Below are 27087 nucleotides of genomic sequence, written 5' to 3'. Positions count from 1 at the left end.
GAGCAGGGCAGCCCACGCGGGCGGCGGCGGGTCAGCACTGCGCATGCTCGCTGCGCCGGCGCAGGTTTCCGCGGCAGGGGTGCATCTACGCTGCGGCGTCCGGGGTCTCCAGCAGGGTCGAGGCTCCGGTGCGCGCACAGTCCTCGGCTTCGGCGGGCCCCAGGCGTCCCTGCGCTCCGCGAGTCCCCGGCCGCCGCCCCAGCGCGCCGCGATCTGGCCCTCTGCCCTGCGAAAATGGCTGCCGTACGCCGGGCCCGCAGTTACTGCCGCTGCCTGGTGCGCTTCTCCGACCGAGAACTCTGCTAAGTCCCGTTGCAGCAGACGGCAGGAGTAGACACCGGACTCCCGGGGCACCTCCTCGCGGGGGCGGTGCCGAGGGGGCGCCGAGAGCCCCTCGGCCGCGGTCGGCTGGCCCGCCAGCATGGTAAAGCGCCGAGGAGCTCGGGCGGGCGGCGGGCGGGACGGCCCGGGCCTGCGGGGAGCCCCGGGGGACGTGGAGAGGGTGAACCTGCGAGGGTTGGGGGCTGCATGGCTACCACCATACTGGGGCCCTGGCCTGAGGGTGGCGAACAGTGCTAGTCCTGCCCGCTCCCCGGGGTTCCTTCCTGCCGAGCGCCCTAGCTGGGTCTCCAGGTGAGCAGAGCGGGTTTGCTGGACGGCCGAGAATAATGCCTCTCGGCCTGCTGAGGGCATTGAACCGATCTCGTCCCTTTAATAAAAGCGAGCGTAGATTGAGGTGAGCCGTCGCAACATCTGAAAGCGGGAGGGAGCCTTGGCAAGTGGAGACACTTGTTGATCGCCGCCCCCCGCCCCTCCAAAACAAAAAGCCTGCCCATGGAGCCGCCGTTCTGACCCCTTAAGGAGTCCTGGGTTTAGGAGACGCCCGCCCCAGGACGCGGCAGTTCCTGGGGCAGGGTTTTGGCTGGCGGTCCTGGTGGCTTGGGGTTGGAGGGATTTTGTCTCATTTCACAGCAGTGAGGGCCCAAGCAGCGTCAGTGCGGTCCAAATGGAGGAACTGAGCAAAGCTCCAGAAATTGACAAAGCAGATTCCATGGGGCTATTGCGTGTTGGCGTATGTAGTCTCTGCCCCATGCTGCTTTGCTTTGGCTTCAAATAAATTGTCGTTCCGAGAAACTAATCTCTGGCTAAAGTTGAGTGATTCAAGAGTGAAATGATCCCAAACTCATTAGCTTATAGTAGACACCCAAGTGTTTATTGAATACACGAATGGTTGAATGAACTTATTTTATGAAGTCAATTTGGTGAATAGAAAAACACTAATTGACTATGCTTTTAAACTTTCAGAAATAGTTCTCTGACCAGGATTAAGCACTTAACTTTCTGTATTTCATTAGTCCCATGTGTAAAACAGTAAAAGGATGAACACATGAGCTACTCTAGTGAAAGGTGATGTTAGGTCCAACTCAGTTTTGAAAAACAAAGTGAAAATTTCTGGATGACAGCCAAAGACCTACTTATTTCAAGTGGTATTTGAGTTGAAGAGCATATGGTAAAACCCCAAATTTGATGGTTCTTGTTATTGTCACCGTACTGTCAAAATCAAAGTCTTAGTGGATGAGAGCTCTATTAACACAGCCCAGGGGAGAAGATGCTGTCTGTATTATAGGCTTCCTGTCTCCTTACCTCATCCTTGAGATACGCATTATATATCCTCATGGCATTTTATTTGTTAGTTCATTTTTTGGAGCACTTCTTATCAGCCTGGCATAGTGCCAGACCTCAGATCTTGATGCCAATGCACTGATTTCTAGCGAAAGAGACGAAATCTCAATACAAGTCTTAAGTGCTGTGATGCCAGCACAAGTGTAATGGGAAAACCAAAGAGGCAAGTGAAAGGATCAGAATTTGTTTCCTCCTGGGATAATCCCTGAGCTGAATCATGAAGGATGAGTAGCAAGTAGCCAAGTGGAAGAGGATGCAGGCGTTCCAGACGCAGAGAGCAAAGCAGCGTGTGCCAAAGCGCGGGGCTGGAGAGAGCAGGGGGAGCTCTTGAAGTCACTTTGGTGGGGCTGTTGGGCTAGAGGTAGAGGCTGAATTACTGAGATACCCCAGGGACCAAGGTCCCCTTCCATTAGCTGTCCTTAGAGTTTATAGTAATAAAGCAGACCCTTATTTGAGAAGAGAGAGAAATACACTTGTTAGATCTATAAACTCAAACCCTTTTATTGTGTAATTTCCCATGACTGATGATCTGAGTAGGAAAAGCTCTCAGCTTAAAGAGACTTAAAAAAATGTATTTGACAGTGCGTTGATGCTCAGATTTTCCAGTTTTCTGGAAGTTCATCCGAGGCTCAGCCTTTCTCTTTTATTTCTCCACTGATTTAGCCTTTCCAGGGTGCCAAGCACTTTACCCCGTACTAACTAGTTCACATCTCACAGGCACCTCTGTTGTAAGTCTGGTTGCCAGAGATAAGATAGGGAGCCAGGCTTGTTTGTGTTGTGCTGTGAAGTAGTGCAAGTATATCTGGTTGCTGTGCTCAAAGCTAGGTGTTAATACAGACATTTTAGTCCTGGGAACAAATTACAACCCCAATTGGCAATTGTAAAACTTACCGTGTTTGGAATGAGTGAAGTTAAATAGATTTTATTATTTTTATTTCTAACTAACCTTCAAAGTCACTTCCCTGATTGCCACATTTCTTTATAGGACTGAACACTTGAAGTGTTGAGCAAGTCTTATTTGCTAACAAGTGTGTTAGGTTATAGACCACACCTAGGCAACATTTCGTTTTCACTGGAACATAGGATCCAGTTTTATTTAGCAAACATTTATGGAGGATAAAAGGATAAAATGGACAGAAACTGACCTGAGGCTTCTGTTAAGTCCCAAGCCGTGCACAGTAGTTCCAGCCCAGCTTTATTCCACTTTAAGTCAATCCAATATATGAAAATCTGGATTTATAAAAAAAAAAAAAAATGGAAGGAGCTTCTTTACAAAAACCTTCACTCTTACATGTCTTTGATTTGAGTGAGCTTTTCTAGTACATTTAAAATATTATTAGACTAAAGTCATTCACACATTAATAACATTCCAGTTTGTGTAAAGAAGGGACAACCATATATGGGCTCTATATGGTCTTAAGAGATCCATGAAACAAAAACTATTTGAACTCTATACCACCAACTGTTATTTTCTGAAGCAAAGTTGTTCTTTTTAACCACCTACCAAAACATTTTAAGCTGGAGCCCAGTGAAGTTGTTTATTCTACAGTATTAAAAAATTAAAGTGTCAGACTTTTCTGACTGGAATCATTTAACTTACCTGTGAAGAAGATATTTAGGGAGAGGCAGCTGTGTGTTTCACTGGGCAGGTAGCTGAACAGGAGATGTAGGTTACCAGGGAAACTGTGTTTGCTTATTCCTGAGCGTCGTTTGCTTTCCCCCACTCAGGCAGAAGCTGAGGAAGATTGTCATTCCGACGCTGTCAGGGCAGGAGATGAGGATGAAAATGAACGCCCTGCTGAGACAGATTTGCAGGCATGTTTCTTCCTTTGTGCATTTCGTTCTTATTCTGTTGCTTTCCATACATAAGCAGGAGTTGGTCATAATTATGAAGATTCATAGGTTCTTATTTGCATTGAATGTAGCTGTATCTTCATACCGGTTTTTAGAATACTTAAGTTATAACTATGTTACAGATTTCTTTTTCTGTAAAAAGGAATATCAGTAATTGCTGCTGTGTAATTCAATATGTGGGTTTAAAGTGTTCAAACCAAGGCATAAGCATGACTAAAACCCATCACCTTAAAGAAAAAGATTGACAGATTTGACCTCCTAAAAGTTTAAAACCCATATATAGCAAAAGACCTCCTAAATCAAAAGAAATAATTAACTGGAAAAACTATTTACCATCTAGGGGAAGAGGATTAATATCTCTGATACAGATGTAACATCCTTATAAAAGTAGTAACAACATGGAATAGAAAGATAGGAATGGATAACTAATGGAAAAAATTAATATAAATATTTATGAAACATTAGAAGAGATAATCAGCCTTACTAATAATTTTTTAAAAATACAAATTAAGGGCTTCCCTGGTGGCGCAGTGGTTGAGCATCCGCCTGACGATGCAGGGGACGCGGGTTCGTGCCCCGGTCCGGGAAGATCCCACATGCCGCGGAGTGGCTGGGCCCGTGAGCCGTGGCCGCTGAGCCTGCGCGTCCAGAGCCTGTGCTCCGCAGTGGGAGAGGCCGCAACAGTGAGAGGCCCACGTACCACAAAAAAAAACAAAAACAAAAAAAACAAATCAGCAAAGAATTTTTTTTTAAAAAAAGATCAGATTAGTGAATAATGCCTATTGCTGTCCAGGCTCTGAGAACACTCACGCAGTATACATGAAAGCATAAGTTGCTACAGCTTTTTTGCAGGGAAGATTAGCAATATGGATCAAAATGAAAAACATACATTCCCTTTGAACCAGCAATCCTACTTCTAGGAAATTAATCCTAAGGAAATAATAGGGGAAGTGAGTAAATATACACATACAAAAATGTTTATTGTAGCATTGTTTATATGGAAAAATGGAGTACAATCTAAATATCCATCACTTGTGTTAAGTAATGATGCATCCATACAGTGAAATATTCTGCAGCCGTTTAAAAGGATAGGGTAGAGCTTTGTGCATCGAAATAGAAAACTATTCATTGTAGTTAGTTAAGTGCTTCTTACTGAATTTGTAATCTTTAGAATACTTGTGCGTTTGGAGTGCACCATCTAGTAGGCGTTAAGAGTGCTGCTAGGACTTCCCTGGCGGTCCAGTGGTTAAGACTCTGCGCTTCCAATGCAGGGGGCTCAGGTTCGATCCCTGGTCAGGGAACTAAGATCCCACATGTTTTAAGTCAGAGGTATATGTGTTACATTCGTAATAGGAAGGTGGGAGTCAAAGCAGTGTGCAGAATGTAGAGAAAAATTATTAAAAGCTTTCATGTTTTAAATCTGTACTCTTTTTTTAAAAAGCCAGCACTAATATATACAATCCAATTACCAATGTCCTTTGGGGGGAAGGGCATCCCAGGTTGGGTTCCCAGAAAGCATACTCCGAGGTGGATGTAAGAGGTTTATTAAGCAGTGCTCTTGGAGTCAGCACCTGTGCCAGAGAGGCAGGGAGGGAAGCCTGAGGGGGTTGGGGGAGCTGGACTGCTCTGCAGTCTCAGTGGACCAGCTCAGTTAATCCTGCGGAAGTTCCGAGGACTTCCTCAGAGCGGGGGAAGAATGATCTTTCAGAGCGGGGTCTTTGATCACTCTCGTAGATCAGTCGTTGGGTGGGGAGAACTTGGGAAGGGGTGTGGTCTCCCTGAGGCCCTACTGCAGGGCGAGGGCTGAGGGCTGTTCTTCTGTGGCACTCCCAGCAGTTCCTAATGGTGGTGGGGTCTGGGCAGCACAGCAGAGCCCGCCACAGAGGGGGTTTCACTTTTTCTATGTTTAGATTCTTTTTAATGATATGTATTAGAAAAAATAATTTCTTTTAAAAAAGAGAAAGGTTATTAAAAGAAAGACTTGGGGCTCGCGTACAGGATTTTGAGGTGATGTATTCCAAGGGAAGAAATGTTTGAAAGCATCTAAGTTCAGTCCCTAAGTGATGGCTTACATTTTCGATTCCAATTAAAATTTGATTTTCTCATACCATTAGATTTCTCCTGTATAGAGAATCTTATTTTAGGCAAAATTTCACAATTTCTTCAAAGTCTTAAGCAAAAAATTATCTTGGAAGATAACAGGTATTTAATGGTAGTATTCAGTAATTTAATAATTTAAAGACAGTGTTTTCTCATCTTAGCATATGTATATGTGTGGACATCGGTGTTGGACCTATTGACAGATTGTTCCAGAGTTGAGCTCCTCTTCCTTGGTGGGTCCTGAAACATTCTTCTTCCCTCAGGCACAACTCCAGAGGTTCCGAGCTCAGTGGATGTTTGAACTTGCCCCAGGTGGAGGCTCGAGCAGTTTAGAATCTCGACCTTGGAGAGCAACGAGAGGCTCTTCACTGAGAGCAGCAGACACCAGAGGAAAGCAGGAGCTGGCAAAAGAAGAAAAGTTAAGTGTTAGGGGCGTTGTACTTGGAAAGACGGTGACAAGTGTGCCAGGGTGTCCATCCCTCACCACTTTTTGTAGGCCTTTGGATGACACATTACTCCTTCTTTCCTGCAGGTATACAGTCTTGCCGGAACTCTTTGGTAATATACACCCCTGAGATTCACCTGGTCTAAAAGACAGATGCCTCTGAATCTGTTTAACAGAAGCCCGAAAGGGGAAAAAAATGGTTTAAATGTTAACACCTTCCCAAAGGTCATAATGCAATATTTTGTTATATTTTGAGTTGAACAGATTTATAGTGATGCAGTAATTACTTCCTTATCCTGGAAAATTTTGAATGCTTTCTAATGGTTCATCTCTTTCCTAGTGCTTGTTCACACAAAGTACACTCAACCCACCACTTCAGTTTTCACAACATTTGTCCCTCTGTGTCCGGGGATGCTCACCTTCCTTGTATGAAACGGTGTAGCATTTGCGTATAACCACGCACATCCTCCAGTATACTTTAAATCATCTCTAGATTACTTGTAATACCTAGTACAATGTAAATGCTCTGTAAATAGTTGTAAGTACAGTGTAAATGCTGAGTAAATAGTTACCATTGCGCAGCAAATTCAAGTCTTGCTTTTCAGAACTTTGTGGAACTCCTTTCAAATATTTTTGATCTGCAGTTGGTTGAATCTGAGGATGCAGAGAGAGGGATGTGGAGGGCTGACTGTATCCTGTTACTCCACAGGGGTTGTCATCCTCATACCATCAGACCCAAGTTTTTCTTTACAAAAATTTGCCGTTTAATAATCGACATTACCATGTTAACTAAAAACTTCCATATTTGTTTTGTTTCATTTTAATTTTGAAATAATCACAGATTCATAGCACAGGGGAGTCCTGTGCACCCTTCCCGTCCTCCCTTGACGGTGACACCTTCCGTAGCTAGACTTCTAGGAAGTAGACCTTGGTACAGTCCACAGAGCTTATTCAGGTTTCCAAGCACTTCACTGTCTGTATGTGTATAAATAGTTCTCTGCAATTAGCCGTGTAGCTTCATGTAACCATCACCACAATCAAGATACAGAACTGTTTTGTCACCACAGGGCTCCCTCTTGCTACCTTGATAGTTATACGCTCTCTTGCCCACCTCCTCCCCAGCCATTCCTAACCACTGGCAACCCCTATGCTGGCCTCCATTTCTATAATTTTGATATTCAAAAAGTGTTGTTTAATTCCTCCGAGGTCTGTCCCAGTTGTTGTATGTGTCAGTAGTTTGTTGCTTTTTACCGCTCAGCCGTGTTGCATGGTGTTCACGTACCCCACTTTGACCACTCACCTGTCGAGGGACATTTGGGTTTTTTCCAGTTTGGGGCTATTATTACTAGAACTGCTATGAATATTCATATGCAGGTTTTTGCATGAACATGAGTTTTCATCCCTCTGGCCTAAGAGTGCAATTGCTAAGTTGTATGGTAAGTGCATCTTCGATTAAAAGAAACTGCAAACTGTTTTCCAGAGCGTCTGCACCATTTTCCCTCCAGCAGTGTATGAGTGATCCAGTGTCTTCACATCCCCGTCACCATTTAGAGTTGTCATTACTTTTTTTTTTTTTTTTTGCGGTCCGCGGGCCTCTCACTGCTGTGGCCTCTCTCGTTGCGGAGCACAGGCTCCGGACGCGCAGGCTCAGCAGCCATGGCTCATGGGCCCAGCCGCTCCATGGCATGTGGGATCTTCCCAGACCGGGACATGAACCCGTGTCCCCTGCATTGGCAGGCGGACTCTCAACCACTGCGCCACCAGGGAAGCCCATGTCGTTACTTTTTAATTTTAGCCATTCTGATAGCTGTGTAGTGATACCTTCTTGTGATTTTAATTTGTATCTCCCCAATGGCTAATGATGTTGAATATCTTTCCATGTGCTGTTTCCTGTCTTTATACGCCCCTCAGTGAAATACCTGTTTGTCTTTTCTGATTGGATTGTTCATGTTTTTACTGTTGGGTTTTGAGAGTTCTTTATGTATTCCAAATACAAGTCCTTTGTTGAATATGTGGCTTGTAAATTCTTTCACTTTGTAGCTTGTCTTTTCATCCTCTTTTTTTTTTTTTTGTTTTGCGGTACGCGGGCCTCTCACTGTTGTGGCCTCTCCCGTTGCGGAGCACAGGCTCCGGATGCGCAGGCTCAGCGGCCATGGCTCACGGGCCCAGCCGCTCCGCGGCACGAACCCGTGTCCCCTGCATCGGCAGGCGGACTCTCAACCACTGTGCCACCAGGGAAACCCTTTTCATCCTCTTAACAGGAAATTTCACAGAGCAAAAGTTTTAATTTTGATGAGGTTTAAATCAGTTTTTCCTTTTATAGATTGTGCTTTTGGTGTCAAGTATAAGAACTCCTCGCCCAAGTCTCCCAGATTTTCTTTCTTTTTTTTCCTAAAAGTTTTTAAAGTTTCACTTTTAAGTCCTTGATCCATTTTCGAGTCACTTTTTATGTAGGCTATGAAGTTGAGGTTGACATTCATTGTTTTGCCTGTGGATGTCTAACTGCTGTAGCACCATTTGTTGAAAAGGCTATCCTTCTACCACCCACGCTCACTTTTAGTACAGATTTTCAGAAATTGTTTTTCACTGTTTATTTTTATAGGCTCGAGAACTCTTCCTAAAAGCAGTAGAAGAAGAACAAAATGGAGCTCTCTATGAAGGTAAAAACTCAGGTCCCAGGATCATCTTGTCTTGACAGTTTTGAATAAGAACTCTTTGCTATTCACCAGTTTTTTAAAAAATAGAATATATTTATACAGAACATCAGTCTCTATATTTGATATTGATTTTTAAAAAATAAAAATTGTATTTTTATATAACCTGTCTCTCTCCAAAAAATATTGCTGAGAAACATCATCATATTGGTAGGATTAGTCAAATAACCTTTTTCTACATTTAGGGTTTAGTATTTATTTTTCATTATTAAAGTCTTAAAAATACTGTTGCTTATTGAAAAATAGCAGGATATGCCATTGAAAAAATAGGATATGCGCCTTTTATAGGTGAACGTTATTTCAGAGGAGGAGACTATGAAGGATAGATGGAGGAACATGTACATGCTTTCTAAATTCTAATGTACATTTTAGAGAAGGAATACTCTTCAGCCTTAATTGTCTCTTTTATTAGGCCAGTAGAAATGTGTAAGTAAACCAAGTGGTGGGGCTGTTTACCGGATTAGGTTTATAATTAGGCTTTCATTTCCTGATAGAAAAGCTGTTAATTGGGGCATGGAAAAAAATTCTAGCACTTGAGTGGTTCGATAATGCCCCCCAAATAACATTTTCAAAATTACTGCATTTATCTGCAAGTTTCTTCTAGGGGTATTTCCACTCTGAGATATGAAAAGGGCCCAAATGGTGGTATCCTGCCACAGTCTTTATTAGCCTGTGAGGTTCCTGTGTCCACGTAGTTTACAGTCACTCACCCAGAGCAGCAGAACATGGCAGAGTGGACTGAACTGAGTGGACTTCATCTGTGGGGAAAGAACTAGTCGGCTTCTGCAGCCCCAGGTTCTGTGGTGTGTCTCTGTGGGAGAGACTGCTCAGTGTTCTAGTTCTAAACCTCCTGGCCAGCAGATTGATTTAAAACAGGTTTTATAGGTTACTTAGCTAAATAAGAGGCAGCTGGACTAAAGGAAGTTGGATTTGAAGAATAAATTCCAGTAAATTCCAGAAAACCCTTCTCCTTATTCTACTCAGGAGGAAACGTTTGATTTTCTGCATCCTAGGAAGAAGTTTGCTTAAAGGTGTTTTTGTTGGGGCTGCAGCAGTGGCATTTTCAAAGCACAGAGAAAGACAGCCACATATAAGATCATTTCTGACAATATGTGAGAGGCAGAGGGAAAAGATGGGCTAAAAGATAAGAGTAAAATGCAACATCTTAAGTTTCTGTAACGTGAGAGCTTTAGAAAAAGATTATTTCTGACTAGTAGGGTTTGGAAATAAGTTTGCTGACTGCGACTGTTGCATGTAGAAAAAGGGAATTTGGCTGTTTGTAAAGAAAGTTACCAAATTAAACCACAGTTAGGGTAATCAAAGGAAATGACAAAAATGTGTGGTCATAGCTAATTTAGCTTTATTTTTTCTTTTAGCCATCAAGTTTTATCGTAGGGCTATGCAACTTGTACCTGATATAGAGTTCAAGATTACTTATACCCGGTCTCCAGATGGTGATGGCGTTGGAAACAGCTAGTGCGTACATAATTTGATAGACAGTAATATATAGAGTTTGTTAAAGTTAAGCGTCTTTGCCCTGTTGACTCTTAACATGATAATGATAAGAAGACGGTGCTAATTCTGTTGTTATATAGTCTTTAATATAAAGACTTGTTTATAAAGTTGTAGAAATTTTTTAATTAGGGAAATTTTAAGAGTAAAGTATAGAAATGCATATTTTAAACAGGTGTAACGAAAATTAGGTGATGAAAGAGTTTTTTTTTTAAATAAAAGCAGTGATTACTGAAAGGAGTAAATTAAAGGACACATTTCAACTTTCTGAAACGTATAAAGTCAAAACTATTAAAACGTGATCAGGGTAAGCCTGAAAAATGTTAATGGTTGAAATTGGGTACATAGTGTTTTATTACACTAGTCTTTCTCCTTTTCTATCCGTTTGAAATAATACATTTTTTAAAAGGCTTTTTATTAGGAAAATGCTGGACTCTAACCAGACTTTGTTGTAGATACAATACTGTTAAGACTGCAACATTTGTTTAAAAACACGGGCAGGACATAAGCGCTCCTAAAAAAAACCAAAGAAACTGTGTTTCATTGTACAGATGCCATTGGCATCACAGTCATGGAGTAGCATTGACTGTTTATATGGACAGAGACCAAGAGAATATATTTTTAAGCTAATACTTTTGAAGCTGTGTGTAAAACAATTATAAAATTGTATTGGCTTAACCCCTCTCTCTCCCAAAGCTTATATTAGAAGGGAAGGGAGTCTGTCCCCACAAAAGGATGTCAGGTTTAAAATGAGCAGTACATAGAAAAATAGAATTTTGGTGATGACATATTATATTAGTTCTGCCATGAAACAATTAAGAGGTTACCTTTATCGATAACTTAGCGCTGATCGCCAGTGCTGTTTAACTGCTTATGGTATTAACACTTAAGCTTTGGCTAAGCCGTATTAAAAGAATCCTGATGAAGTCAGCATTTATTGTCTGGGGCTAATAATATTGTTCACTAAATTCGATTTAATAACGTGAGGTAGTTCATACTCAAAAGGACTCATTGGGGCTTTTTCTAAACCTTCTTTGAATTTGGGTAGAGTCCTTTAGACCCAGCTCGTAGCCAGTTTTATAGACGCCAAGGGCTGTTGAGAAAGGTTGTATTAAAACATTAAAGGAACATTTCTTTCTCTCCCGTCCTGTTACACAAACCCAGATGCTATGAAAGTTCTTTAAGGGTACAGTTTATTTTCTTAACAGACTTAACAGGCCCTAAAAGCCTCTGCTATTTTTTTTGCCTTCTGTAAAAAGCTGGTAGCATAGCCCTGCAGTCCATCTAGCCTCAGCCGCATGTGCCCTTTGTTGTCTTATAATAAGCCCATCCTGGTTTTCTAACTTCATCCTCATCCAACCTTTTTGTAAGTCTGATCATTTTTAAGGTTACTGTTAGCAAAAATGGAAAGCTATATATTTTTCTAGAACTCTAACTATGTATTTGTTCATACTGATAAATTATTTGTGGACCCTGCTTTTTAAAATTACATATTTTCCTCTCTAAAGGTAGGGTGATAAGGCACATACGTTAGAAAACCCTTGGTAAGTAAGCGCCTCAGATAACATTTGTATGTTTTATTTTTATCCAGTTACAATGGATTGTGGTCACTTAAAAGGATATATTTACATAAGATTTTTAAAAATCATTTGAAAGTATCTTTTTACTAATTCATGAAATCTCTATTTGCCATAAAACTAATTAATTAAATCTCAACACCTGTATCCAAAAATTTAAATTCTTTCTCTATGGGAATTAAAATTGCTGAAGCTTTTTTCTTCAAAAAGTTGGTATACACCTTTGCAAGGCAGGGTAACCATTTATCATATTAAAAAAAAAGTAGTAAGAAGTTTGCTTTTGGATGACTTTTTCTAAAGCAGATTTTGAAAGTACTGTGGAAAATCATTTTCTAAGCTGTGTTGTGTAGACTGTGGCACTGCGTTCCCTCACCTCCCTTATTTTCTCAGCATCGAAGATACCGATGATGACAGCAAGATGGCAGACCTCCTGTCCTACTTCCAGCAGCAGCTCACGTTTCAGGAGTCTGTGCTCAAACTGTGTCAGCCCGAACTTGAGAGCAGTCAGACTCACATATCAGGTGTGACTTCGTGGTCGTTATAACTCAGTGAGAAATACTTTTCCTTAGATTTACGTTTTCCAAACTTACAAGGTCAGATAGCTTGTCAGACAGTTGCTCTAGTTCAAAGTATGGTGGGAGATCTAATTTGTGCATACTGATAAGCTTTTCAAGATCCGAAGTAGAGTGGAGTTTGTAGCACAGTTGTTAAAGGGTGCCATTCTTGGGCTTCCCTGGTGGCGCAGTGGTTGAGAGTCTGCCTGCTGATGCAGGGGACGCGGGTTCGTGCCCCGGTCCGGGAAGATCCCACATGCCGCGGAGCGGCTGGGCCCGTGAGCCATGGCCGCTGAGCCTGCGCGTCCGGAGCCTGTGCTCCGCAACAGGAGAGGCCACAACAGTGAGAGGCCTGCGTACCGCAAAAAAAAAAAAAAAAAAAAAGTGTGCCATTCTTTTTTCAGTGATGCTCTGCGAGGGTGAATGTGTGAGTTGGGGCGGCCCTCAGGAAACCGGAGGAACAATGGCACCATCAGGCACTTCAGCCAGGTTGGACGGTAGTCCTGAGATGGGCTGAATGTTTAAAAATTGATGGGGTTTTTTTCTTTTCATATGTTAAATGTTGTTTACTTAGCTATGGGACTTTCCAGAGGAGGACAACTGAAAATTTCCAAGGAGATGGAAGTTATTTTTTAATGTTAACAAATGCATACGCATGCATACATACTAGACTATTTTTCTAACATATCCATTTTTATGTATCTTGATGATGAAATGATCTTCCAAGGGAAAGGGGTACTTTATAAAAATACCTTTGGATCTGTTCAATACTGAAAAAACAAAGATATTTTGTGTCTTGATGTTAGGAACCATTTTTACTTCTGGGTAGTTAAATATACTTGTGCTGTAGCTCTGAGCAGTACTGAAGGTGCGGTTTATAAAATTTAAGGAATACATAAAGATATCTGCAGGGAGAACGTGACAGCAGAGTGATGTATAGGAAGGAGAGTCACTGAGAGGATAGTTTCCTTTGCAGCGCTGCCGATGGAGGTCCTGATGTACATCTTCCGATGGGTGGTGTCGAGCGACCTGGACCTCAGATCGTTAGAGCAGTTGTCACAGGTGTGCAGAGGATTCTATATCTGTGCCAGGTACTTACTGTTTTTTTTTTTAAGCAACTCTGGCAGTGGTGAAAAACATATCAACAAAGTGAAAAGACAACCAATGGACTGGGAATAAATATTTGCAAACCATATATCTGATAAGAGGTTGATATCCAAAATGTATAAAGAACTCATACAACTCAATTGCAAAAAACCCCAAATCTAATTAAAAAATGGGCAAAGGACCTGAATAGATGTTTTCCCAAAGAAGATATACAAATGGCTAACAGGTACATGAAAAGTTGCTCAACATCATTAGTCATTAGGGAAATGCAAATCAAAACCACAGTGAGATATTAGCTCATGCCTGTTTGAATGGCCATCATCAAAAAGACGAGATAAATGTGGATGTAGAGAAAAGGAAACCCTTTCACACTGTTGATGGGATTATGAATTGGTATAGCTACTATGGAAAACAGTATGGAGGTTCTTCAAAAAATTAAAAATAGATCTACCATATGATCCAGCAGTTCCACTTCTGAATATATATCCAAAGGAAACAAAAACACTAACTTTGAAACATATCTGCCCCCCATGTTCGTAGAAGCATTATTTACAATAGCCAAGACATGGAAGCAACCTAAGTGTCCATGGATGGATGAATGGATAAAGAACATGTGGTATATATAAACAATGGAATATTATTGAGCCATGAAAAATGCAGAAATCCTACCATTTGTGACAACATGGATAGACTCTAAAGGCATTATGTTAGGTGAAATAAGTCAGAGAAAGACAAATGCTGCATGATCTTACTTACATGTGGCATCTGCATAGAAAAGGAGAATAGACTTGTGGTTACCAGAGGTGGGGGAGGGAAGAAGGTGGTCAGAAGGTACAAATAAGTACTAGGGATGTAATGTGCAACATGGTGACTATGGTTACCATCGCCATATGATAGAGAGTTGTTAAGAGAGTAGACCCTAGGAGTTCTCATCACAGGAGACCTTTCCTTCTTATTGTATCTGTATGAGATGATGGATGTTCACTAAACCTATTGTGGCTTATTTCATAATAGATGTAAATCAGACCATTGTGCTGTACACCTTAAATTTTTACAGTGATGTGTGTCAAATATTTTTCAGTAAAATTGGGAAAAGAGCTATACTTTTAAAATCTGGTTATGTGAAGAATAATCATAGTTTAGTGTAACTTTATTTAAGACAGGTAATCCTTTATGAATGTCTTATATAAAAATAAATACTTTATCCTTAGCATCTAGAACTTTTTTTATAACTTTATGTAGTTCTTAAAATACAGATGCCTTGTTTTTAAATAACCTAATTTCATTTGGAGTCTTGTGTTTTGGGTAAAACATTTGAATTACTTTAAAGCCTTTGGGTTTTTTTTTGGTGATTATGTGTGCATTTCTGTTTAACAAGTACCTATCAAGCACCTAGTGGATTGACCCAGCCTTTTGAAATTGGGGTCTCTAGCACTGTTATTCCATTAACTTTCCTTTTAATTACACAGGAGAAAACAAAAAGGGAATTAAGAAAATAAATTTTCAGGGGTAGGATAAAATTTGGTTATAAAAGTATTTGTTAAAAGAAAAAAATTTAAATACGTTGCAATGTAAATTTGGGCGGTTTATCTCTTTTTGCAGTCTGGCTTCAATATAAGTAATTCCTACGTCTTTAAAATGGAATGTTTTCAGTTAAAGATAGCGTTAAAGATGGCGTTAAAATTATTTTGAGTTGTATTAGAACCATGTCAGTTGCGTCGCTTTTTGCAGTAATCCCATGACAAAGTCTTGTTAGGGTTAGGGTTGGTGCTGTCTTCGTAACTGACCTCCAGTCTGACTGTTTCACTGTTTCTCCGAGTACCATTCTGGCTCAGCCACCATTAGGCCTGGTCTGGTTTATGGCATTGGCATCTTGTGTGGTCTCTGGGCTTCCGCTCTTACATACCGGGAGCACATTCTCCGTAGACCACCAGTCACCTTTTAAAAGCATCAGTCATGCTCAGAACCCTCCAGTGGCCTCCACTTCACTCAAAGGGCCACTCCCGCCTGTAGAGCACTACGTCACCTGCCCCTGCCTGCCTCTTCACACACGTAGTCTGCACTTCACCCAGTCACTCTGCTGCAGCTGCATGATCCTTCTCGCTCCTTGTTGAACGTGCTGGCCACACTCCAGCCCTTGGGCCTTGCATGCTGTTGCTTCTGCCAGGATACCCTTCCTCGTCACCATAGACACCTGCCCAGAAACAAATAGTCTCTGTTTCCCCACCACCATCGTCCTGGTCCTTTTACTCTGCTTTGTTTCTTTTTGTACTGAGCACACTACCTAAAACTTTTCTCTTGTTTTCTTCTCTTTTGTTTGCTTTCCCTGTAAAAGAGCAGGGCCTTTGCCCTGTCCGTCAGTCTGTCCCCAGTGCCCAGGACAGTGCCTGGCCGGCACTCAACCAATATTGCCGAATAGAAGATGGCTGGTGGCAGGAATGCTTCTCGTGTCTGAGTGCGGATAGGGACTCACCTGTTATATGTGTTGATGTTGTGCTTTTATTACCTAGAGATCCTGAAATATGGCGTTTGGCGTGCTTGAAAGTTTGGGGCAGAAGCTGTATTAAACTTGTTGCATATACATCCTGGAGAGAGATGTTTTTACAAAGGCCACGTGTTCGGTTTGATGGTAAGTTGAACTCTTTAGAGCAATGGTGACCTGTTGTGCTGATTTTGAGAAATACACAGTCTTAATTTTCTATAACAGAGCAGAGTACTATAAGTATATTTAAAGGAAACCACAATAAAAACAAAACTGGAAACATGTTACATGGTGGTAAAAATTTTTTATTATGTTCTTTCTAAAAAACCTGTTTCTTTTTATAGGCGTGTATATCAGTAAAACCACATATATTCGTCAAGGGGAACAGTCTCTTGATGGTTTCTATAGAGCCTGGCACCAAGTGGAATATTACAGGTACAACTGTAGTAAACTGAGTGAGTGAAAAATTCTCTCTCTCCAAGTATTGGTTCGTTAGTTATTGGACATCTGTTCTTTGTGGCTTTTGCATTTATCCACAAAATGGCCCTCAGTATTTTCATCCGGTGTTATAACAGGAACTGCACTCAAAGAACCAGTAGGTTAAGATAAATCAGTTAATTCCTCCTGGGCTCTAAACCTAAGAATCACTATGAAGTCACTTTAGAGCTCCTCCGTGTCTTCTGCCTTGTCAGGTAGCTTGTGCTGTTACTCAGGCTTATTGTTCACCAGATACTAGTGTCACTGGGAAACGAGTAAGCTATGGTAACTGCCCTGTAATAGCATTGGGCCTCACTTTTGTTTGACATTAGTTAGTGCTTTGGGGAAAAACACACAAATGCTTTGGTTCTCTTCTGCTGGCCTCACAGGTCATGTTTGTGTCAATGATGTTTTGCCACTTCTTTGGCCCACGGTATTTCCATTCTGGTTTCACAGCCATGAGTAAATAGGTTTCGGTACCAGTAAATAAGGATGTGTTTTCTATTTGCATGTGGTGTTTTGGTGTTTTCCTTGTTCCACAGGTACATAAGGTTCTTCCCAGATGGCCACGTGATGATGCTGACCACCCCTGAGGAGCCCCAGTCCATTGTTCCGCGTTTAAGAACCAGGAATACCAGGTAGTGTCTTTCTGTAGTTTTCTATCCAGTCCAAATTTTAGGTGGTAACTTGCAGATTATGTAACTTAATACTGGATTAAAGAAGCAGTCATCTGGGGCACTTGTGAAAAGTACCAATCCCGGGAATTCCCTGGCAGTCCATTGGTTAGGACTTAGCAGTTTCACTGCTGAGGGCCCAGGTTCAATCCCTGGTTGGGGAACTAGGACCCCACAAGCTGTATGCAGCACGGCCAAAAGAAAAAAAAAAAACACAACTGATCCCTGGGCCTCTCCGCAGAGATGTCCCTCCGCAGGTCTGGGGCCTCGGAGACTAGACTTACTCACATCCTAGCTGATTGCCCTCAGGCAAGTTGAATAAACACTTCTAACTAACCCATTACCTTCTCGATTACTTAAATAAATACACATTACGGATTAATAGATTTAAAGTTTTGGGTTTTTTTTAATTTTTAGAACTGATGCAATTCTACTGGGTCATTATCGCTTGTCACAAGATATAGACAATCAGACGAAAGTATTTGCTGTGATAACTAAGAAGAAAGAAGAAGTGAGTATGCAAGGTGGAATTGGCAGTTTTCCTTTTAATTTTCTTACCCTGCTCATTCAAGCATTCTTGATTAGAAAGGTTAAAAAATACCGTTTCGTAATTTATACAATATGGGTGTTGACTTACAGCATATCTCTGAGGAGAGCTGGAGGGTTTCTAAAACACAGTTATTTTTTATTGGATCAACTTATTTGTTCTTCTCCAAGTTTCCTCTTCTGGTCCAGGTTTCTTACGCATGAAAACGTAAAGCCAAAGTAACTATTAGTTATTCCTGTGAAATAACTAGTACAGTTATATATGACTATGGTTTTGCTTTTCTCCTTTTGAATCCTAGGAGATTTTCTTCCTAAACGGACTCATAGAGATAATTCTTTCACAAGGATATTTTTAGAATTTCAGTTTGTACTGGAAATAAGCTGAAGTGAGATAATTTCCTTCTTCCTTTTCTTACAAAAGGAAAAAAAATGCCGAGTAAATACCATGGCTGAATTATTACATTCCAGAGTGTTTTAAATTCGCTTAACAGATTAAGGGGCTAATTTTTTTCACAGCTTTTCCCCATGTGCCTTTTTTCAGTCCTGGCTGAAAACGCTAATGTGTACTCAAGAAGTCAGTTGTGAGGTAGTTAGAATAAATACTTGCCTGGTGCTTTTATAGTTAATATAGCTCTTGAATGAAGTTTCTCTTGTGTTAAACTCCCTCTCCCTCCCACCCCCAGCACCATGTATGGGAATAGTTAGGGCGGGTTTCATCTGTGAGTCCTGTGGCCCTCCGCTGTGGCTTCTCTGGCTCCCTCTGGCTCCCGGAATCGGGGGGCAACAGCCTGAGGGGCAGAGTTGCTTGCTGTCACTGTGACCTTGGCCGTGAGTTTACTGAGGTCAGAGCTGGGGAGTCGTGAGGCCCTAGCTGTTTAGATTTTATCTAATAAGAGAGTTTAGGGACTCCCATACTGATGACCAGTTTTCTCTGCAGAATATGACTCAGTGAAGCCGTGCATAGTGGCGACATTCTGGTGTTTTTAGCAGTATTTACAGAAGTGTGATTCCAGTGAACCTTGTCACATCTATTTCTCCGTTGACTTTTACTGTTATTGCAAAGGATCAGTTATACTCAGTGTTTTTTCTACAGCCTTCACCAGTTTATCACTTGCCCTCTTTAAAAATTCCCAAGTGTTTTCGAGTAGAAGGAAATACTAGGCTTAGAGATGGGAGACAGGAACTTTAGTTCGCATCTCTGACACTGGCCCTGGGCTGCCCGCCCTGGGTCCTCATCCTGTCGGCCATCACACGGCAGCGATGCGGTCGCACGTCACACCTGGGGATGTTGTGATGACTGACTGAGATGGTGATGATGGAGGGAAGAGCCTTCTGCGTTTAGAGTCCTTCGTGTATTTCCAGGCACTCGTACACATTCTCAGTCGATAACCAAAATAGCTGTTCACTATGTGCAGATAGTGTGTAACTTAACATGCTTCTGAGGTGTAGCACCATCCATCTCTCTGTCTCTGTCAGTGAAGTGAGGCCTCACTGTTGCTCATGCACCTCTCTTCTTTTACAGAAACCACTTGACTATAAATACAGATATTTTCGCCGTGTCCCTGTACAAGAAGCCGATCAGAATTTTCACGTGGGGCTTCAGCTGTGTTCCAGTGGCCACCAGACGTTCAACAAACTCATCTGGATACATCATTCTTGTCATATTACTTACAAGTAGGCGAATGCAGTAAAAATCCCAAGGTTACGGACTAGATATGTCCTTCCTGTTCAGTTGAGGGACTCAGATAGGGTTTGATTCCTCAGAGTGAACGTTCGATTACAGAGCAAAACCACAGCATAATAATCCTGCAGACGAAGGAAACGGCCAACTGGAGAAAACCTAAAAGTGGACCAGGAAGTGGAGCGTTCCGAGCTCCTGCCCACTGCCCATGGTGGTGCGAGTGGGCACCGACCCTGTGGGGTTGAGAGCAGCTTCCGTGCGTGGATGGTGCCTGGTCACTGAGCTGTCCGTGCGTGACTTCATTCGTTGGCTTACTCAAGGCAGTTGTAAAGCACCGAGACCTTTTTTCTTCTCCCATGTTTCAGTCTGATCATTTTTCACCTTATTTCCATTTGGTTTATCCCCAGGGATTATACCCAGATTTAAAATAAGTTGTAGTTAGGAAAGTAAGTCTGCTGAAAAGATTTCGTGTGTTCCAAAGCCAAATCTCTTAGTGGTTCCTATTTAAAGTTCTTTGTCCTATGAGTTAGGATTTGCTTGTATGAAATAATTAATGAACAGATGAGAATGTGTGAGAAAGGAACAGTGCAGAAATGAGTCAAGTAAAAAAAAGGAATTAGGAAAGTGAAATGTCAGTTCACGTGGATACAGATCTTAGCTGTTGTTAGGTTTGAAGGAACACCGGTGTGTGCCCGAGGGTCTGCATGCCAGTTGAAATCAGAATTCTGAGAGGCAGGTTGTGAGGTCAGCTTCCATTAGCCTCTTTCACAACCTGACTCCGTTGTTGAAAACTTCCTCTGTCACGTTTCCATCTTACAAATAACTTCCCACTCATCTGGGAGGTCCTGACAGCTGAGAAAGAGCATTTTTCTCTCTTCTCATCCTTACCTCCTGGTCCTACTATCTTCTTTTTGCTTCTCTGAGTAATTTGTGAAGTGGAATCTTTTTTTTTTTTCTTTTCAAAGAAAGAAACCAAACCCAGAAGTAGGACAAAGCAAATGAAAAGCATCACATCTTAAGAGAAAAAAGTGACGTCATTTGTAACTGCTAATGATCACGTTGACGTCCCTATAATAATATCTATAAAGTCACTTGAATTTTATGTTTTTGTTTATTTCTCCTTTTTTGTTTTATTTCTCCTTTTTTGTTTTTAGGAGAAAATTAAAAGCTGTGGTAATGTAACTCGTCACCTGCTTCCCCTCCAACCTGAAATTGTGCTGTTGATCATGCAAATATAAACTCATTAAATTCTCTTCTAGGATTATAATTCTTTCTAAAATACATTTTAACAAGAGCTTTACAAAGTCTATAGCCTTTGACTTAGAAATTCTGCTCTTAGGGATCTGTTTTGTTTTGTTCATATTCAAAAATATCACAACATCATTTTTAATTGCCAAATATTGAAACAGCCTACATCTCCAGCAAAAGGAGAATTTAGTAAATGTGGTATAAGCAGACAGTGAAATATTATGCAGCCACAAAAATGGCTTCTGAAGAGTATTTAATGACTTGAGGAAATGCTTATGTCATAATGTTTTAAAAAGGCAGGATGACAAGTAGAGTATGATTTCAGCAGTAAAGTTTGATAGCAAGGTTGAAGTGCCTGGAAGAAATGCTTCATGAGGCTGTATCTGGGTGATGGGGTGATGAGTGATTTTTCTTTACATTTTTCTAAATTTTTCAAATTTTCTATAATACACTATATTATTTAGAATTGACTGAGATGAATTAAATTTAAAAAAGGCTAAAGCCTAAAATAAACTCCTCCCCGCCCCCACCGCCCCAAAAAAGGCAAGGATTTCAAATGAGTTGATATCTCCTGGTAACGAGTGATTCTGTGCTTTCTTTCCAGATCAACTGGAGAGACTGCGGTCACAGCTTTCGAGATCGACAAGATGTACACGCCCCTGCTGTTTGCCAGGGTGAGAAGCTACACTGCCTTCTCGGAGAGGCCCCTGTAGCCCTCACGTCCACCCCTGCCGCGATGCATGGATAAAAGTATATAGAGAAACAGAGCACCTAAGTTATAAATGTACATATATTATATATATATGGAATTGGAACTTATTTTACATTGTTGGAGTTCTTTCAAGAAGAGTATAAATTGATTATTTTTTTTATGTAAAGAGAGAGTTGATTCTTGGGGAGTTTGTTTTGAAATTATTATAAGTTACAGTACATTTATGTTGTGAAAAACCACATGGGATTTAAATCGTGCCCTTTTTCAAGCAGATTTCTGAGCAGATTCTGTCACATAGGTCGTCTTCCGACTGATCAGCCCAGTATTTAAATGCGTCAGGGGAGCACCCCACGGGATCAGCATTTATTTCACGCGTGACGTAGTGTCTCTCACTAAAGGCTCAAAATGTGAACACCTGTTCTGGATTTGTTTGAAACTTTGACCAATAAAGATCATAAATAAATGTTTCTTTCAAGAAAATGTATTTGGACAGCCTTTTTAAAATGTCAGAATGATAAAACAATCCTAAGGTAGCCAGTGAAGGCTTACGAATGAATGAGCGCCTCTTTCGTCTTGGTCTTCATGCACAACCACAGACTATAGTATCTGTACACTGAGCCTACCCAGGCCCCCTACAGATACGTGACATTAGGTGAGAAAGGGTGACTCCCTCGGGGCCAGAACTCGTCAACAAGCTCAGCCAATCTTCTTTGTTCATAAAAGAGCAGGAGTGGATCATATAAACCCAGTCCTAACTCTCTCCAGAACCAAAGTTGGGAGAGGGCCAGCCGCCAAGTGAACTGTACGTTACTGCCCCGGCAGGAACGCTATGGGTAATTTCAGAGTTTGCGTTTGGCACATCTCTACCAGATTCAGGTTCGGTTTTGGTGATTCAAATACAGCTAGAGTCGAGTACCTGTGTACTTTCAGAAGAAAACACCTGCAGCCAGGATTGCTTTCAAGTTCATAGTGACATTAAAAGATGCTTCGGGGACTCAGCTGGTGGTGCAGTGGTTAAGAATCCACCTGCCAATGCGGGGGACATGGGTTCGATCCCTGGTCCAGGAAGATCCCACATGCCCCGGAGCAGCTAAGCCCGTGCGCCACAGCTACTGAAGTCGGCATGCCTAGAGCCCGTTAGCCACAACTACTGCAGCCCGTGCGCCTAGAGCCCGTGCTCCGCAACGAGAAGGCACCGTGGTGAGAAGCACACACACTGCAACGAAGAGTAGCCCCCACTCACCGCAACTAGAGAAAGCCCGCGTGCAGCAACGAAGACCCGACGCAGCCGAGGAAAAAAAGATGCTTCGTAAGTTCCCACAGTTCAATGTGGGGCAGGCCTTTTAAAAAGCTAATATATGTTATGTTAAAGATGAAAACCGGACTTCCCTGGCGGTCCAGTGGTTAAGACTTCACGCTTCCAATGCAGGGGGTGCAGGTTCAAACCCTGGTCAGGGAACTAAGATCCTACGTGATGCGTGGTGCAGCCAAAAAAGATGAAAACCCCCCATCCGGTGTGTGTTTAGGAAGAAAAAGTTCCATTTAGTTTGGCTTTTTGCAGCAATCTGAGAAATGAGAAATGTGGGCATGTCACAGGAAAGTGTAAGCCGGTGGATGCCGTGTGCCACGCTCAACCTCGCTGGGATGGGTGAGCCAAGACCGGAGCTAATTAACTCCCACTTAATCTTAGGCTCAGCACCTCTGTGACACATTCCTTGATTCCACCAGCAAGTGTCCCTTTTCTGCGTTTTCAAAACACCCCACGTTCCCGCCATCCCAGCAGGTATCACACTTCTAATTTTTGTACGTGTCAGTGTCCCTTGATAAAACTGGGTTCTTTTAGGACAGGGGCTCTTTCTCTTCAATTCCTGATCCCAAAGCACCTCTGTGCTGTGAACATTAACCCCTAGGAAGCAGCAGACATTCCACGGGTCTTTCAACACTACCTTTATTTATTTATTTTTATTTTTTAAATTAGAGTATCGTTGATTTACAATGTTGTTAGTTTCCGCCGTACAGCAAAGTGAATCGGCCATATGTATATACATATATGCATTCTCTTCTAGACTCCATTCCCATATAGGTCATCACAGAGCACCGAATAGTGCTCCTGTGCTATGCAGTAGGTTCTCATTAGTTATCTTTTATATATAGTAGTCAACACTACGTTTCTTCTCTCAAATGAATGAACTATGCTTTTGCCACTAGGTGACGCTCTTGTCCCACTCTTTTAAAGTTTGCCTCTTTTTCTCGTCAGTGTGAGGGAGGGAGCTGGTTTTCACACTCGCAGGAAAATGGGGCGTTCCACGGCCCTCTGATTGGCCTTCAAAGCTGCACGTGATAGGAACTAATACAAGGTGTGTACCCAAAATGAGATGGCACCCTGACCACAGAGCCCTGACTCCCGCCTGCTGAACTCCTCAATTACCAGCCAAGGAAGCCCGGTCTTCTTGGCCAGTGTTTATCTGGCCGGCTTGTCTCGGCTGCAGGAGGAAACTGAATATCCTGTTTGGAATGAACAGAAAAGGGCTCCTGGGATGAGTCAACTGGGGTCGGGTTAGGAGGTAGACAAGATGGAAAGGGGAACGAGAGAGACCGGCCTTTCCCCTTTTGACACACACGCGGCCTGATTTATTATAACTATTGCATACTTTGGGAGGCCCCGAGCCCTACTTCCCAGTCTTCTGCCCAGTACAGATATTTGCTGCATCACCCCTAAATCCACTCGAAGCTTCCATATCTGCACCTTCTGCCTGTGACTCCAATAGACATTTAGTCGTGGAATTGAGATTCATAAAAGCTTGCAAGACTGATCCAAGATTTGACTGACAGCAGATGCTGCGTGTGTGTGCGCGCAGCAGATTGAGGGGGAAGAGCGGAAATTTCATCAGCACAGGCTTCTTTCTGACAACTTGGATTTCTGTGCAGACTAACTTTTCCTTGAACACTGGAAATACACTCAACCCAATATATTGTGCGCAGGCCAAAGGGGCAGTAAGTTGAAACCTGCTACGGAAGCAAAGTGACTGTATAGTCAGGTTATCGTCAAAATCAGGACACTGTTTAGGGGAAAGAGGAGTATGTTTTGTAATTACACTGAGACAACCAGCATAACACGAGACTGTCCTGGGCAAGTGGGGATGGATGGCCACTACACACCAGGCATTGCGAAGGCCCTACAACCAGCTTTCCATCAGTTTTCACTTGAATGAGGTTATTTGTTCGATCTATTTTTCTTCCTCTTGACAGGAAAGAAGAAAACGCCTTTGGTTTCCTAGTGTGTGAAGTGACTGCTTTGGGCCCTGCTAATTTCCCTTGGAACGTCACCAAGTCTGCACTTGGCTGATGGAGACTTTGGTGCGAGGCATCACCGACAGCATGAAAAAGTGCTGATTTCTACTCTTCGTTAGTTTCGACTTTTCTCATGTCTGTTCTTGATTCATTCTCACATCTGTGGCTGGGATTCTGTTCAGAATCCCAGGTACCTGAGGACAGTTGCCAAGAGACGTCTTCTTTTTGCCTTATGACTTTCATTCCCTCCAAGTGTGGGGCTAGAAGCCAAGTTTCCTGCCTCGTGCCCTCTTTGTTCTCATCTGTGGACACCTACTCTGCGTGATCATCTAGAGGAGTGGGTTTATTTGGAGCACTGTGACATGGTGTGGTTCAAAGACCATCAACTGGATCAAAGGACCTGCGCTCAGAGCGCCTAGCACAGAGCCTGATGAATCGTAGGTGCTCGGTAAATGTGAGCCAACACCCAGTCAGACCGTCCTCATCAGTGCAGGGCCGGGGAGCAGTGGAGGGGCGGCCTCTGTGGCCTTCTCGACCAGCAACGTATCAGAGGAGGAGTTCCTTGCCTGGGGCTCCCAAGTCAAGCCTCCAGTAATAGGCGCTTGTACCGTTCGGAGCAAGTGGTAGCTACAAACATTGGGGCTTCTCTAGATTGAGGGTCTTTAGGCTAAGCATCCTTCAGACCTAAGCGTGATTCCTTTGAGTCCCTGGAATCTGAATAGGAAGGAAAGATTCTTGTTCCTCCAGATGTGAAGGAGTAAGGTTTTCCCCTAACTCAGAACTTGAAGGGAGAAGTAAGGAAATTGCGTAAAAGGGTAGAAACACGCTGGACTTTGGAGCTGGATAGCTGTGGGTTTGAACATCCACCCTTACCAGCACTTATTATCGTAGTCAAATTCACTTAAACACCTGGAGCCTTATTTGTAAACTAGGCATAATGGTAACTAGCTGCAGAGTTGCCATGACAGCAAAATACTACATATCTTAAGCCCTGGCACAAAATAGGCTTTTATAAATGGAAACTATTATCGCCTAGGATTATCTAACAGAACAGTAACACTCAGGTAGGTGGGGGAAATAGCTCTATGACTGGGAGCCCCCACAAAGAAGATCCTAACATCATAAATCTTGAAAGAGAAAAAAGCCCTAAGACTATACCTGTGACCTATCTCAACTGGGCAGTTTATATCAGAAATCCTCTTGTCCTGGGGCAAGTCAGATTATGTCAAATCTATGACTGGACTTGATCGATTGGTAGGGATTGCCTGAAGTGCAGTTGAGAAAGATTCTGATGCTGAGTCTGAACTCAGGGAGGCATGCCAGAATTGATTGATTAATGATGCCTGCCCTGGGTGCAGGACTGGGGCGGCACATAATTACCCTCTGTTCCTCACTGACCAATGCATAAGACTGCTCTTAACACAGGCAAGGGTCTGGACATCTAGAGCAGCGGTCAGGCTTTGGGTAGCTCAGGGGAAATAAATGGAAGGCAGTGATGCTCTAAAGGCTGATATAAAAGGAAAGGTGTGGAAGATCATGGGAAATCCTTGATAGTATGTTGGACAAATTCCAATGATTTCCTAAATCTAACCAGGAGCAGCCCAAAAGGGGCAGCCAGAAGTGCCTGAGAAATTACCTGAAAGAGTCAAGAGAAAATTACACGTTTAGTGCCCATGACTATACCAGCTGGCATCACGCAATGCTGCACGGCCCTCCTCTCTGTGGTAGGGTCCGCAGGGGGCCACAAATGAGTCACAGTGGGCCAGGCGGGTAGACAGTTGCTAGCGGGTCCCTGTGTGGCTTGCCTGAAAGGGAATCAGCTACTAGGCTCCTGTTGACTGTCTCCTTGAAGCCAGATCTTCCCATGTTTAAAGAGAAGCTGGTTTGTGTGTGAAATGTCCATATTTTTAAAATTTGGATCAAATTAAAAAGACACACACATGCTATACAGGCCAAACAAAAGCCATCTGCAGGATGAATGAAATCAGCCAGTGTTTGACCTCCAGGGTCCAGGCTAAATCCAAAATCATGAGCTTTGCACTCTAGGCTCGGAATGACTAGACAATGACCTACCTTTCCAGTGGTCCTTCCTGCTCATGCCTTCAGCTAGCCACGAGTGGTTCTGGTTCCCAGGACACCTGAGGCACCTCCCTGCCCCTGCATCTTTGCTCTGCTGGCTCTGGAATTCCTCTTCTCCCAGCTCCTCCAGCTCTACCTTGAAAGTTCTACTCCTCTTTCTGGAAGTCTTCCCTGATGTGCCCCCAGCCAACGAATAATTAAATAATTACAAACAATCTACTCCCGGCTGGACACTCTCAAAGTGTTATATTTCATCTCTTTGTTTTAATTTCTATTATTCTGACATGCCCTACCCATCAGAAGGCTTAGGAGAAAAATGTTTTTTAATTAATTAATTAAAGAAGAAAAAGA

The 27087-nt window shown here is 42.5% G+C and overlaps 1 protein-coding gene across 1 annotated transcript; it reads left to right on the top strand.

The window, feature by feature from the left end:
* The first annotated feature begins 50 nt into the window (after positions 1-50).
* Positions 51-21846, top strand: FBXO9 (F-box protein 9). Its single transcript, XM_082664692.1, has 13 exons — positions 51-424; positions 3412-3498; positions 5901-6056; positions 8685-8742; positions 10173-10272; positions 12276-12406; positions 13416-13530; positions 16057-16175; positions 16373-16463; positions 17048-17143; positions 17597-17690; positions 19248-19399; positions 21259-21846. The coding sequence occupies exons 1-13, from the start codon at positions 422-424 to the stop codon at positions 21365-21367; spliced, it is 1311 nt and encodes a 436-aa protein (XP_082520818.1). The 5' UTR covers positions 51-421; the 3' UTR covers positions 21368-21846.
* Positions 21847-27087: the final 5241 nt, after the last annotated feature.

The sequence above is a fragment of the Grampus griseus genome, assembly GCF_964374135.1.
Source record: "Grampus griseus genome assembly, chromosome: 10".
Classification (NCBI taxonomy): Eukaryota; Metazoa; Chordata; class Mammalia; order Artiodactyla; family Delphinidae; genus Grampus; species Grampus griseus.
The sequence above is the reverse complement of the archived record's forward strand: the minus strand, read 5'-3'. Positions and strand labels throughout refer to the sequence as shown.